The sequence below is a fragment of the Alexandromys fortis genome, unplaced genomic scaffold, assembly GCF_014885135.2.
Source record: "Alexandromys fortis isolate MF-2015 unplaced genomic scaffold, M_Fortis_MF-2015_v1.1 scaffold_23, whole genome shotgun sequence".
Classification (NCBI taxonomy): domain Eukaryota; kingdom Metazoa; phylum Chordata; class Mammalia; order Rodentia; family Cricetidae; genus Alexandromys; species Alexandromys fortis.
This window is the reverse complement of record NW_026067907.1, coordinates 15,516,391-15,529,655: the sequence shown is the minus strand read 5'-3', so window position 1 is coordinate 15,529,655 and position 13,265 is coordinate 15,516,391. Positions and strand designations below refer to the sequence as shown.

Genomic DNA, 13,265 nt, shown 5'->3' with positions numbered 1-13,265 from the left:
TATAAGAAAAAGTGTTCTTTCAAGAAGAGAATAATTTATATAAATGGGACTATTTAATTTTTTATTGTTTTTTTAAGTTTCATATGCGTTGTTTTTTCCTTTATTGAAAATAGATTATTTTCTCACATACTATATCCTTATTAAGTTTATTGACAATATAATGAATAAAATAATAATACAAAATGATAACAAACTATGAATATCTCCTCTTGTCTACTCAAGCTACATACTGTGGTAGTTGATGTACATTCTGTTTTTTCGACCAACTCTTCATTTGTTCATCTTTTCAGATCTAACAAAGAAGTAGAATTCTTGTGTGTATGATACACTTATACGAAAAGTACTTTAAGGTAGGTTTGTGTGCCTAGTGACTGTTTAAAATTCATGTTCTTTGTGACTATAGCTCAAGTGCACAGATTTGTTGAATCATTTACTTCTGCTTCAAGTTTTCAATAGTCCATAGAGAGAAAGATAGACCTGTTGATTTTTTATATGCCAGAAAAGTATTTTATACAACTCAACTAATCTTCTTGGGAATACTTGTATATATAGATGGTGTTTAAGAGGATGGCAATGTTTGTGAAAATACAACTATTTACAATTTGAAGATTTTATGTAGTATTTCCATATATATATACGGAATATATATCCATTTATATATGTACATATCTCTGTATACCAATATTCTCAGATGCAGAGGGTATTTGTTTTTGAGGTTGGATGATTCCTGGGGTACACTTTTGATACTTAATGATGGCTCTTAGATTAACTAATGTCTAATATTGGATAAAAAGGATGGTTTCCATCACAGTTGGGAAAAGCATGCATCTTTGCAAAGATGTTATTCTGTTTAAAACTTTTATTTATAGAGATCCAAAGATTCATAAATATGTTTTTATTTGTTTCAAATCATGTATTTGCATATGTATGTGTATACATGTGTTTAAGATTGTATTACACATTCAAAAGTAGATTTGTTTTAAGACTAAATTCAAATATTTGGAGATATTTCATTAAAACTTATTAGAAAAATAAAAACCCACAAAATGATATTTGAAATAAATTGACTGTGCAATCATCTCTACTCAAAACAGATTTGTGATAAACCCAGATGGAGACCCACAACCTTACAGTGGTGACTGAGTTCATCCTCATGGGCATCACTGACCGCCCTGAGCTGCAGGCACCATTGTTTGGACTTTTCCTCACCATCTACCTGATCACATTGGTTGGCAACTTGGGCATGATCGTCCTCACGATGGTGGATTCCAGACTGCAAACACCCATGTACTTCTTTCTCAGACACCTCGCTACTGTAGATCTTGGTTATTCAACTTCTGTGGGACCCAAAATGTTAAGAAATTTTATTGTAGATAAAAATACAATATTATTTTATTTTTGTGCTACCCAGTTGTCTTTCTTTAGTATGTTCATTGTTAGTGAATTTTTTATTCTCTCTGCAATGTCTTATGACCGTTATGTGGCCATCTGCAAACCACTCCTATACAATGTCATTATGTCACGAAGAGTATGTTGGGTCCTGGTGGCAATCCCATATCTTTATAGTATATTTGTTGCACTCATTGTCACCATAAATATTTTCTCTTCATCCTTCTGTGGCCACTATGTTATCAGTCATTTCTATTGTGATGGTCTCCCATTAACATCTTTGCTGTGCACAAATAAAGAGGAAAGTGAAATGATAATTTTAATCTTATCAATTGTTGACTTGATTTCTTCTCCAGTTGTCATCCTTGTCTCCTATCTGCTCATTCTCAGAGCTATTCTCAGGATGAACTCTGCTGAGGGCAGACGCAAGGCTTTTTCCACCTGTGGGTCCCACCTGACAGTGGTCACTGTCTTCTATGGGACTTTGATATTTATGTATGTGCAGCCTAAGTCCAGTCACTCCATCAACACTGACAAGGTAGCTTCCATCTTTTACACCATGGTCATCCCTATGTTAAATCCCTTGATCTATAGTTTGAGGAACAAAGATGTCAAGCAGGCCCTAAGAAGGACAGGGAAAAGAATACAAAATATCTTCTCCTAAAAATCAAAGGTAGAAAATGTTGTCATACTTCACCAGAAATAAATTTACATGAGTTATACGTTTCAGAGAAGAAAACATTAAAAGCTAATGCTTCTCTGAAGAGGAGACAGATTATAAACAAAGCATTTGAAATAAATGAAGTAGCAGAAAGAATATATTTTAAAGTGTTTAAATCTAAACAGGGTAACAATGTGTTTGCTGTATGTGATGAGACAGGTGTCTCAGATAATTTAAATTTATTTTGTGAATTAAACTTTACAATAAATTGTCTGGTGTTCACAAGTATCTGACTTTTTGCTTTACCTGCACTGTTATTATTTACATACAGTTGGTATTCATATGTTTTTCTATAAACTCTTAAAAACCTTGATCCCAATGTTAGGGAACCACTTTGAGACGGAGATCCCTGTAAACCACAGCACTCAGAAGACTTCTTTTCAAATGGAAACTTATGCCCTGATTTTACATCACTTTTCTTTCACTCACATCCTATATAATGCAATAGCAATATTTAATGTCATGCATTAGTAGTTCATAAGTTAAATGTATCATCTAATATGGTGTAAGTCCAAGCACACATGTCTGGGTTTCTGTGTTTGTGTGTTTATGCTGACTTAAAATTTTTATGGCAGCTTTTACCCCCTTTGTCTTGTAACTGAATAAATCTTAATACCTTAGTTTATATTTTTCTTTTTTTCTTTCTTTTTTTTTAAAGATGTATTTATTTATTATGTTTACAGTATTCTGCCTGCATATATTCCTGCGGGCCAGAAGAGGGCACCAGATTTCATTACAGATGGTCGTGAGGTGATAGTTTTAACATTATCAGCTTTGAATTTGCTTTCTTCTCTTCTGGTGGCCATTGTGTTCTTACTATTCATCCTCAGAGCTATTATTCTCAGAGTGAAATCAGCTGAGGGCAAAAGAAAGGCTTTTCTCTACTTATGGTTCCCACCTGACAGTAGTAGCTGTCTTCTACAGGACTTTAATATTTATATATTTGCCCCCTATGTAAATTCATTCCTTTGACACTGATAAAGTGACTTCCATCTTTTACACCCAGGTAGCTCCATGTTAATTCCCTTAATCTATAGCTTGAAGAACAATGTTATATATGATGCCCTTAAAAAAGTTGAAAAGCTATGCAATATTGCCTTATAGAGTGTATATTGTTGAAAGCTATCTATATAATTCACAATAGAAAATAAGTATTCATAAAAGGAAACGTAGAAGATATGCTCTTTAAAGAGAAATGAAATGTCAAAGACCAGCCTTGATGAAATCTGTACATTTCAGGGTAGGAGGGCAAAAATTAGCATTATTAAGCAAAAGGTACAGAAATATATGAGAAATAAGAGACAGGAACACTCGACATTCAGTGTATACTGAATCCTGAATCCTCCAGGTTTATTTTCCATATGCTTATATACTTCACTTCAAAAGGGGAGGGCGAGATGTAACAGACTTCGTTAACAGGATATAAGGGAGATGTAACAGACTTCATTAACAGGATATAAGGAGTAGATACGAATTCCCTGACCTTTGATCCAGGTGGAGCAGATCCACCTCTATACCCGAAATACTAATTAACCACACCCTAGGTCAGAATCTCTCCTTGTAGCCACACCTGTTGTCAACAACTATGAGCAAGCAAAAGTAAGCTCAAACTCTCTGACCTCCAGTCGAGGTGGAACAGGCTCACCTGTATTGGTCTCCACAGTCAGATTATTTGTGTATATATGTATGTATGTGTACATGTAATACATATATATGGAAGAATAAACATAGCACAGAAGCATTGCTTTAGTATGAAAGGACAATAGAAGAGCTGCCAGGGTAAAAGTGTGAATGTGTGGGAGGAGAATATGAGTTGCTGGAGGATTTATTGGATATTATATATTGGATATTGTAATAAATCATTCAATGTTAACATGCAACAGTCTTACTTCCTATAAGTGCATTCTCTCTCTCTCTCTCTCTCTCTCTCTCTCTCTCTCTCTCTCTCTCTCTCTCTCTCTCTCTCTCTCTTACTTTTTCAAGACAGGGTTTCTCTGTATAACAGTTGTAGTTCCTGGAACTAGCTTTTGTAGACTAGGTTGGCCTCAAACTCATGGACATCCAAATGTCTCTGCCTCGCAATTGCTGAGATTAAAGGTGGTGCAACATGCGTTTAATGCCAGCATGTGGGAGGCAAAAGTGGGCAGATCTTTGTGAGTTTGAGACCAACCTGGTCTACAAGAGCAAGTTCCAGGACAGGCTCCAAAGCTACAGAGAAACCCAGTCTCGAAAAATAAATATGAGGTGATTGGAAAAAGTTAAACTTTATCAGTTTATCAGGAGGTGAAATATATTGCTTAGATATTAAGGCCTTATTTATCTGACTGTAATATGGAAAGATGAGTACCCACCCAGCAATCTAGGTTCCCCTCTCCCTGCCTCTCTGCTTATCCCTCCCTCCCTCCCTCCTTCCCTCTCCCTCTTCTCAAAAATAAAAACAAAAAACAAACTAAGAAACAATAGAAAGAAATGAGGACAAACAAGAAAAAAACAACAACTACAACAACAACAACAACAAAAAAAAAAAAACGACCAAACCAAAGAAGCTTTCCCACTGTAGAGCTATTTGGTAATTATTCTTTCCAACTCCTCACTTTCTCTGGTAACTAGAAATAATTTTTCTAACCCTGTTTATTCCTGTTGTGTTTATTTTTTTGTGAATAATTCATGGTAAAGGTGACCTTAGTTTTTTGACGACATTTAAATAGTACAATATTTTCAACACCTGTACCTAATGAACCATGTGTTCATTCAAACATATAGAGAAATGTACATAAGTAGATTTTTGGATTATAGAATAGATGTATAAATAAATGAATTAAGTCATAGTTGAATAACAGCTTTCCCTGATAATTAGTAACCTCTAGACATCTAATTAGACTCTCAAATTATTTAAATGTGATCACTGATCTCCTTAGAAGATCCATAGGGAGAAGGAATTCTGTGCTTTCAAATAAAGCATAAATTGACCTAAAAACCCATTTTAAGAACCACATTAGACATTCAAGACAGTGGTTTCATACAGGTAACAGAGTGTGATCTAGCCATTTATGTCAGCAAGGATTTGGCATATTTTAAATTTTATCCTTTCCCAGCAGTCTCTAAGTGTCCATTTCTACCATCAGTTATGTGCTTTCTAAATTCTCTAGGGTGCTCTCAGTTTCTCTTCATGATAATTTTAAATACTTGTATCTAAAGAATGTCAATTCATTTAAGCATATTTGAAAATTACTCAGTAATATATCAAGAGTTTTAATGTGAGTATATGTCATAGGCATATTATTAATTTTTCTTTCACAAATCAAGTATAAGACATGCTGGTTTTGTATATGCTAATCATAGATTTTGGTGAACTGTTTGTCAAATTTATGATTATTTACAGTATATGAAAATATGCCATATGTAATTTATGTATACATAATATGCCATATATAATGATGAGTTGGATTTTTATATGATCTAAATATGAATTTACTATTTTGATATTTTAATGAAGAATTTGAAAAATTAGGAGTCCATATCACATTCTGTGCCTTTCTAAATTTCAGTAATTTTTGCTACAGGACCTCTGAAGTAATACTTGTTTGTAAATATATGCATGTAATCAGAGTCTAAATTATTCAAAAGGTAAATGAAACGTTCAGGTCATCAAAGGTGTGCCTATCATAATTTGAGCATGAGATGATGTTTTTCCTGTTTTATGATTATGAAAACTTTGTTTTACATTTGAATTCTGATTTGTTTAGAGTTTGCAAAGCAATCTTACAGTACTCAGTAAAAATAGTCACTCTTAAAAAGATATTTGGTTCTTGTGTTGAATCTTAAATTTACAAAGAGGAAACAGCTTTAGCTATTTAAAATGTGTTTTATAGCTTCTTTTTTAAAGTTTAATTATTGCTGTAAAAGTACTGAAATAAAACAATAAAATGGAAACAAACCTTTTGTTTAAGGCGTTTGCTAGTTATAATGTACTGTATGTTTTTATATATGGAAGGTATCTGGGGATATAAAATACAACCAAAAATTAAGTAAGGAGAGAAAATTAAATATATTTTTATATAACACTGTAAAATATTTGTCCTTACTGCTCATTTAGAGATTACATAGTTATACCCAGCATCTTCACTAAGAACTACATCAATTGTAATCTCTTTTTATTCAGTAAATGCTGATGTTTGAAACATTCAACAAAATTGATAATTTCTACTCCTATGTATTTTTAATCTATGAACCATGAGATGTGGGATGCATTCTTATATATATATGAATATATATATATATATACATTCTTATATATGCATTCTTATATATACATATATAATGATATATAGGTGTGATTTTTAGAAATTACCTTGATGTTTTCTGGATTATAGTTGCCTAAAAATGTGTACATAATACAAAAGAAGATTTCCAGGAAGATTTCAAATAATATCAAATTATCTGTTCAATAAATTAAAGCTTTATTTAATTTTATCTTTATAGTGCTGCTTAAAATATAAAATATGTGTAACATGAAGTATTAAATATTATTATTATAGACCGTAAGCTTCTTTTTTTGTAAAAGGAGAATTTTGAGTCTTCGCTATTAAATCAATACTAAAACCCATTCTTCCTAATTTGCTCAGACATCTTTAAATGTTTGTAAGTTCTTTACTGTAATATACAAATAAATTTATCAAAATTATATTGAAACAAATATTAAAGAAAATTTTATACGCCACATATTTATATCATGTACACATATTTTTTAATTGAGGATTATACAAATACGCAGAAAGCAACTGAAACGCAGCACACAATTCCATACTATTTAGTTTTGGCACAGTGAAGACAAAGCCCAAAATAGGTCCAGTGAAAAGCAAGAAGTTTGACCTAATTACCCAAATAATTATCATTTCAGATCCATAAAGAGTTCAGTACTGGCCAGTGGGATGTGCAAAAAAATCTAGTGAACACAATCTATTTTTGGTAAGTTACGCCTGGTTAAAAATGCCAAACAGGACCCACATGTAACTTTTGAGAGTTTCTTAGGGAAGAATAGATTTTGTTTGCCCCTGCAAACGCACATGAAGGGAAGCCCTACAAATTTAAATAATGATGGAACCATTTTAGATTTCATACTGGTCTTCAATTAAGTATCTAATCCAGCTGTAAAAGTTTAAAAAAGTACACCAAAATATTTGTATACATTGAATTATATTATTTAATAACACAAATCTTTTTTAGAACCATTCTTGAAATCTGCATCTCTTTCTTTTTTTAAAGGAATGTGGGAGTATGTTATATGTGCATATTAAAGATGTGATTTTAAATACTAAAAATCAAAATAATTAGATTTATTTTCCCTATATTAGTTTTTTAAAGTTCCTCCAATTAACAATAAAATACAGTACTTACAATGCTGATTTCTCTAATCAGAACAGGCTTTCTTATAAGCTAGGATGAAGACCCACAACCTCACAGTGGTGACTGAGTTTATCCTGATGGGAGTCACTGACCGCCCTGAACTTCAGGGCCCATTGTTCGGACTCTTCCTCATCATCTATCTGATATCACTGGTTGGCAACTTGGGTATGATCATCCTCACTATGGTGGATTCCAGGCTGCAAACACCTATGTACTTCTTTCTCAGACACCTGGCTACTACAGATCTTGGCTATTCAACAGCTGTGGGGCCAAAAATGTTATCAAATTTTATTGTCGATCAAAACAAAATATCCTTTAACCTTTGTGCTACACAGTTAGCCTTCTTTCTTGTGTTCATCGCTTGTGAACTCTTTATTCTGTCTGCAATGTCCTATGACCGCTATGTGGCCATCTGTAAGCCTCTGCTTTATATGGTCATCATGTCAAAAAGAGTTTGTTGGGTGCTGGTAGTAATTCCTTATGTTTACTGTACAATTGTGGCTCTACTGATTACAATTAAGATTTTCACAATGCCTTTTTGTGGCTACAATGTCATCAGCCATTTTTACTGTGACAGTCTCCCCTTGTTATCCTTGGTCTGCTCCAATACACAGGAAATTGAAGTGATAATGTTGTTCTTGGCAGCTTTTAATTTGATTTCCTCTCTTCTGGTTGTTCTTGTGTCCTACCTGCTCATCCTGATAGCCATTCTCAGGATGAACTCTGCTGAGAGCAGACGCAAGGCTTTCTCCACGTGTGGGTCCCACCTGACTGTGGTCACTGTTTTCTATGGGACTTTGATATTTATGTACGTGCAGCCCAAATCCAGTCACTCCTTTGACACTGACAAAGTGGCTTCAATCTTTTACACCCTCATCATTCCTATGTTGAATCCCTTGATCTACAGTTTGAGGAACAAAGATGTAAAAGATGCCCTTTATAGGACAGGGAAAAAAATACACAGTGCTTTCCTTTGAAACACACTTCGGAGTGGAGTCTTTCCATCTTTGTTTTCCACAAAAATGCTTAGCAGCTACAAAGGATTAACATAAAATTAAATGTTAACATTCGTCCATGTAGTCAAATATCTAAATGTTATAAATAAATTCATGAGGAATACAATAGATTTTATCCCATTTTACTGAAGAGAGCTGGATTCTAATTCTAATAATGGGATAAATGTGATCACGCTAAATATTTTTAGAATATAAAGATCACATGATTTTATGGTAGCACTTTATACAACTTAGAAATAACAGGAGCATGTTCGGTAGAGCAGGGTTAAATGCTGGTTGTACTGTTGATACATTCATCAAGTTTTGTAATGTATTACAGTTTTTATGGTAACATATTTACATTTGGGGATTTATTCATATCTATGAGTTGTGTGAAAATCTAAATTTATTTAAAGCATGTTCCCTCACTTGGTTTGTAAATCACCATAAATGTCGTTTAATTACCCGATCCCGAGAAGGGCATCTATGACTCATTTCCTTTTCTCATAACAACATTAATTGTATTTATGATGCCCATAGTTCTGGTTAATTTGGTGTATTCTGCCTCTCGAATAACCTGTAGCTTTTTAGTGCTGTCAATTTTTTTTTAGAATTCAGTGTATATATGCCTTTCAGTGAATGTACCACTTCAGATAAATGTTTAAGTTCTGCTGCAAATTGGTATAAATGTTCCTTTTATTTATTTTTCACTGGCTCAATCTTTATTTTTTGCCTGTTCTTTGTACATTATTTAGTTCTCTAAATCAAAATAATAAAATTAGTATAAATGACATGTTGTCTTATTCTTGCATTTAATACATGAATGTATGAATGTATTTCTTGTTCTTCTCTGATAAGAGGACATCCTTTTATTTGACCCATGAAACTTTGAGTGTACTATTGGATTCAGTATGCTTGCTGATGGGTAACAAACATAACAATATAACCATTATATTAATTATAATAATTTATATATAGCTAATAATATGATAGTAGTATTTGTTAGAACAAGCACATTATCACAAACAAAAATATGCTATATTTCTTACAATAGTTCAGCAACAACTTTTTAGAAATACATTTTCATGTACTGTTTCAATTTCTCATATATATTCTTCCTAATCCCTCAAGGCTCACAAAGGTATTTCCTTCCTTAGGTTTCATGTCATTTTATTTGCATAATGTACCAAATATATCTATGCCACCAATCAATTGCTAAGTAAGAGATCTTTGGGTTAGTAAATGGGTATGAATAGTAAGATGGAGATCTGTAAATGAAGAGTTAAGAAAGGTCAATCATACAGTTGAATTTCTTAGAATAAAATTATACAGTTAAATCATAGGAATACGTAAGTTTTACATTTTGAAAATACTGTAATTTAATAATAGAAAGTTCAACATGAAAAGGTAAAACAACACTATTTATCATTGGTATCCATCAAGTAATAAAATATTTAAATTACTGCAGCTTTAACATATTTTCTCTCCCTCAATCAATTTCAGTGAATAGTTATAAATTATATTCCAGAGAAAGATAAAAAATCATTGACATCCAAATTTGAAGACACATTCTGAAATGAGTAACCCTCAATAGTACATTTCTAATATAAACAACAGCAGTTTTGATTCCACATCAAATGACAGATCATAACGAATAAAGTGTGATGATGTTTAGAATTGTTCATATCAATTATGTTGAAATTCATTTTGCATTTTATTATCATTCAAAGTCACTAGAATTTCAAAATGTTTCATATATCTTCCTATATCATATAATTTTTTATAAAAAATATAGAATTGGATAAAACAATTACCAAAAAAATTTGTTTCACTGAATCTAATATTCTTTACGAAGGTCATCCAAAGTATAAAATGATGGTTAGAACAAGAACCTTAAAATAAATTAGAAAAACAGAGTATCCATGAAAACATAACCTGAGTTGAGGACATAGTAGTGATGCAATAGGTTTTCATTCCTAGACATTATAACATTTGGAATAGATTACATGTAAGGTGGCTCAGTGATTAAATGCACTTGTCACCCGTGACAACACTCAACAAGGCTTGAAGCAGAGCGCTGATTCCAGAAAGGTGTATTCTGACCTTTGTGTATTCACACTGGCACATATGTAGACATAACCGCACATGGTGCAAACTATTTGTAAAAATAATCTTAGAGGCTGGCAGGATGGGTCAGTAGTTAAAACACATGATGTTCTAACCTAGGTGCTGAGATCTGTTTCAAGCACCTATATCAGGTTGATTACAGCTGAATCTAGTTGCAGGTTCTTGGGAGCAAATGTCACTCTCCTTTCTCTGCAGATGCCTGCACTCGTGCACATATCTATTCACAGGTGCATTCACCCACATAAATAAAAAATTCAACTATATTTAATAGATATTAATTTAAATTAAATATATTTAAAATATATTTTTGGTTGTGGGAGTATTCGATATCCACAATTTTATTGTGCACTTTTATTTCATTACAGTTCAGTGGGGTTTTGTTGTTGCTTTTTCTTTTCATGTTTGGTTTTATTGTGTTGTCTTGGTTTTATTAAAATACTTTTTTGCTTCTTTTTGAAAAAGGAGTTAAGTTTCAGTGGGTAGGGAGGAGGAAAGAATCTGGAAGAACTTGGGGGAACAGGAAAATATAATCAATATATTTAAATTTAAAATTTTTTCAGAAATGACAAAAACAAAAAATCTTAAATATATTTATAATAGAAAAATAATAAATCAAGATTTCCTCAATAAAAATCACTCCACCTCTGCCCAAATGAAGTGTATGTGACCTGACTGGCAGGGAAAATATACTAATTGATTTAGAAAATGAAATAATCTAGCCCTATAATTTTTTGCTGAACTAAGTATTGTGTATTTTTGAACTTTTAGAAGAATTAAACAAATTATTACTGCATGGTAAAAGTATACTATTCCTTAGTGTATACATACTATATAGCAAATGGGTTTAAAGTCTCATATCATATTGGAGGAAAATAATAACTTTACATTCATTTTATACCTATATTTAAAATTAAACCCCTATGCCACATTCTATGGTTTTCCTAATTGGATCTTTAATTGTATTTGGTCCCCTTAAGCTCATAGAGAATGACACTATTAGGAGATGTGGCTTTGTGGGAGTGGATATGGCCTCCTTAAAGAAAATGATTCTGGGGGCAGGTTTTAAGGTTGTCCATGCTCGGGAAATTCCTCAGTGTGTCAGTCCACTTCCTGTGGCCGCATATCAAGATATAGCCAGCACCACACCTGCCTGAATGCCACTAATGCTCCCCCACATTATAACATAGAATGAGCCTCTGCAACTGTAAGTGAGTCACCCCAATTACATGTTTTCTTTATGAGTTGTCATGATCATGGTATCTCTTCACATCAATAAAAACCATCGCTAAGACAGATCTCCTTCCCAGGGAGATTCTCACTACGCCCTACTTAATATGTTGTACAGAGAAACACCACAAAAGAAACAAAGAAGGAATAATCTAATGAAATCATTGCATCCACCCGCTAATGTGATCATTCAGACGACGCAGTGGGCAGCATTCATGTTTCACCGTCTGTGAAAAGTTGACTGGGGACTTCACTAATGAGCTCACCATTTGTCTTTCTTTCCCTCTGGAATCAACCATTTACATAGAAAATTTGTTTCTCATGTTCAGAGACTTAAGCAAACAAGCAAATAAAGCTCAATGAGGAAATCTTTAGGGACAGACATATTTAAAACTTTTCACTTATCTTCATGAGGTCATACTGGCGATAGGTTATAGTAGATGGTTTTTATAGGTGAGTCGTGCCAAATGTTTCATTGACCTGAATTCAGAGTCCACGTGTCTTTTAAGTCAATTTATCAAAATTTTGGTCAAGATTGAAATTCTTTTTCTAGATTCAGCTTCTGATCTATGATTGTTGAATCAAGGTGCAAAATTTGTGATTAATTATATCCAGCATCTCTCCTGATTAATTAGTCTGAGCTCTTTATTCAGAGGAAATAACAGTCAGTAAAGAGGTGTATTTCCCATAGTGTAATAGAGAGGCTTTTAATCTGCTTTAGAACTGGCACAACACAGGAACACCTGATGAAACTTTGACATGCATAATTCTGTGCTTCTAAAAATTTCTTATACAATTACTAAAAGTTAAAGGTGAGTTTTTCCTCCTTTTTTATTTTTTGTCTAATGGAAGGAAGAGAGTCACTGATACTTAAAGTGAGTGCTTTTGTTCACAATCAAGTAGAGAAACATCCAGAGAAATTCAGGTTCTGTCGTAAAGATAATATGTTTGAATAGCATGAAGCCAAATATTTAAAGATGAAAGGATAAGTGATTTCAATAAGATTTTAACAAGAATAAAAGCTAGCATACAATCGGTTCTACAGCATTGCTATTTCAGTGATATTAAATAACCGTAAATTGTAATGTCATTGGCTTTATTGTAATATTTTAGTGCATGAAATATTTACCTAGATAAATATATAAAATATTCAACAAACTCTTGCTTCCAAAGCGAATTCCACAAATATTTAGCCAAAAATTTGCTCATGATGGCATTGATTCTTAAGCTAATCATACATTTATAGAAAACACTATGTCAAAGTCCATGATATCCAGAATTTTATGTGTAACAATTAGAGAGGAAAGAGTTACATTAAAATCAATTTTATCACAGTGCTATATACCATAAGCTGGCCTTCTAATAAAACAAGCATTTCTGTCACAGCATGACACAAAATA

The 13,265-nt window shown here is 32.8% G+C and overlaps 2 protein-coding genes across 2 annotated transcripts; both read left to right on the top strand.

Annotated features, from left to right (window-relative positions):
* Positions 1 to 1,111: 1,111 nt before the first annotated feature.
* Positions 1,112 to 2,053, top strand: LOC126497630 (olfactory receptor 8K3-like). The gene has a single exon (XM_050135767.1). It carries the CDS (start codon positions 1,112 to 1,114, stop codon positions 2,051 to 2,053), a length of 942 nt encoding a protein of 313 aa, XP_049991724.1.
* A 2,791-nt stretch (positions 2,054 to 4,844) lies between these two features.
* LOC126497781 (olfactory receptor 8K3-like) lies at positions 4,845 to 11,792 on the top strand. The gene is made up of 4 exons (XM_050135956.1): positions 4,845 to 4,855; positions 7,551 to 8,459; positions 9,168 to 9,192; positions 11,616 to 11,792. The coding sequence occupies exons 1-4, from the start codon at positions 4,845 to 4,847 to the stop codon at positions 11,790 to 11,792; spliced, it is 1,122 nt and encodes a 373-aa protein (XP_049991913.1).
* The last annotated feature ends 1,473 nt before the right edge of the window (positions 11,793 to 13,265 follow it).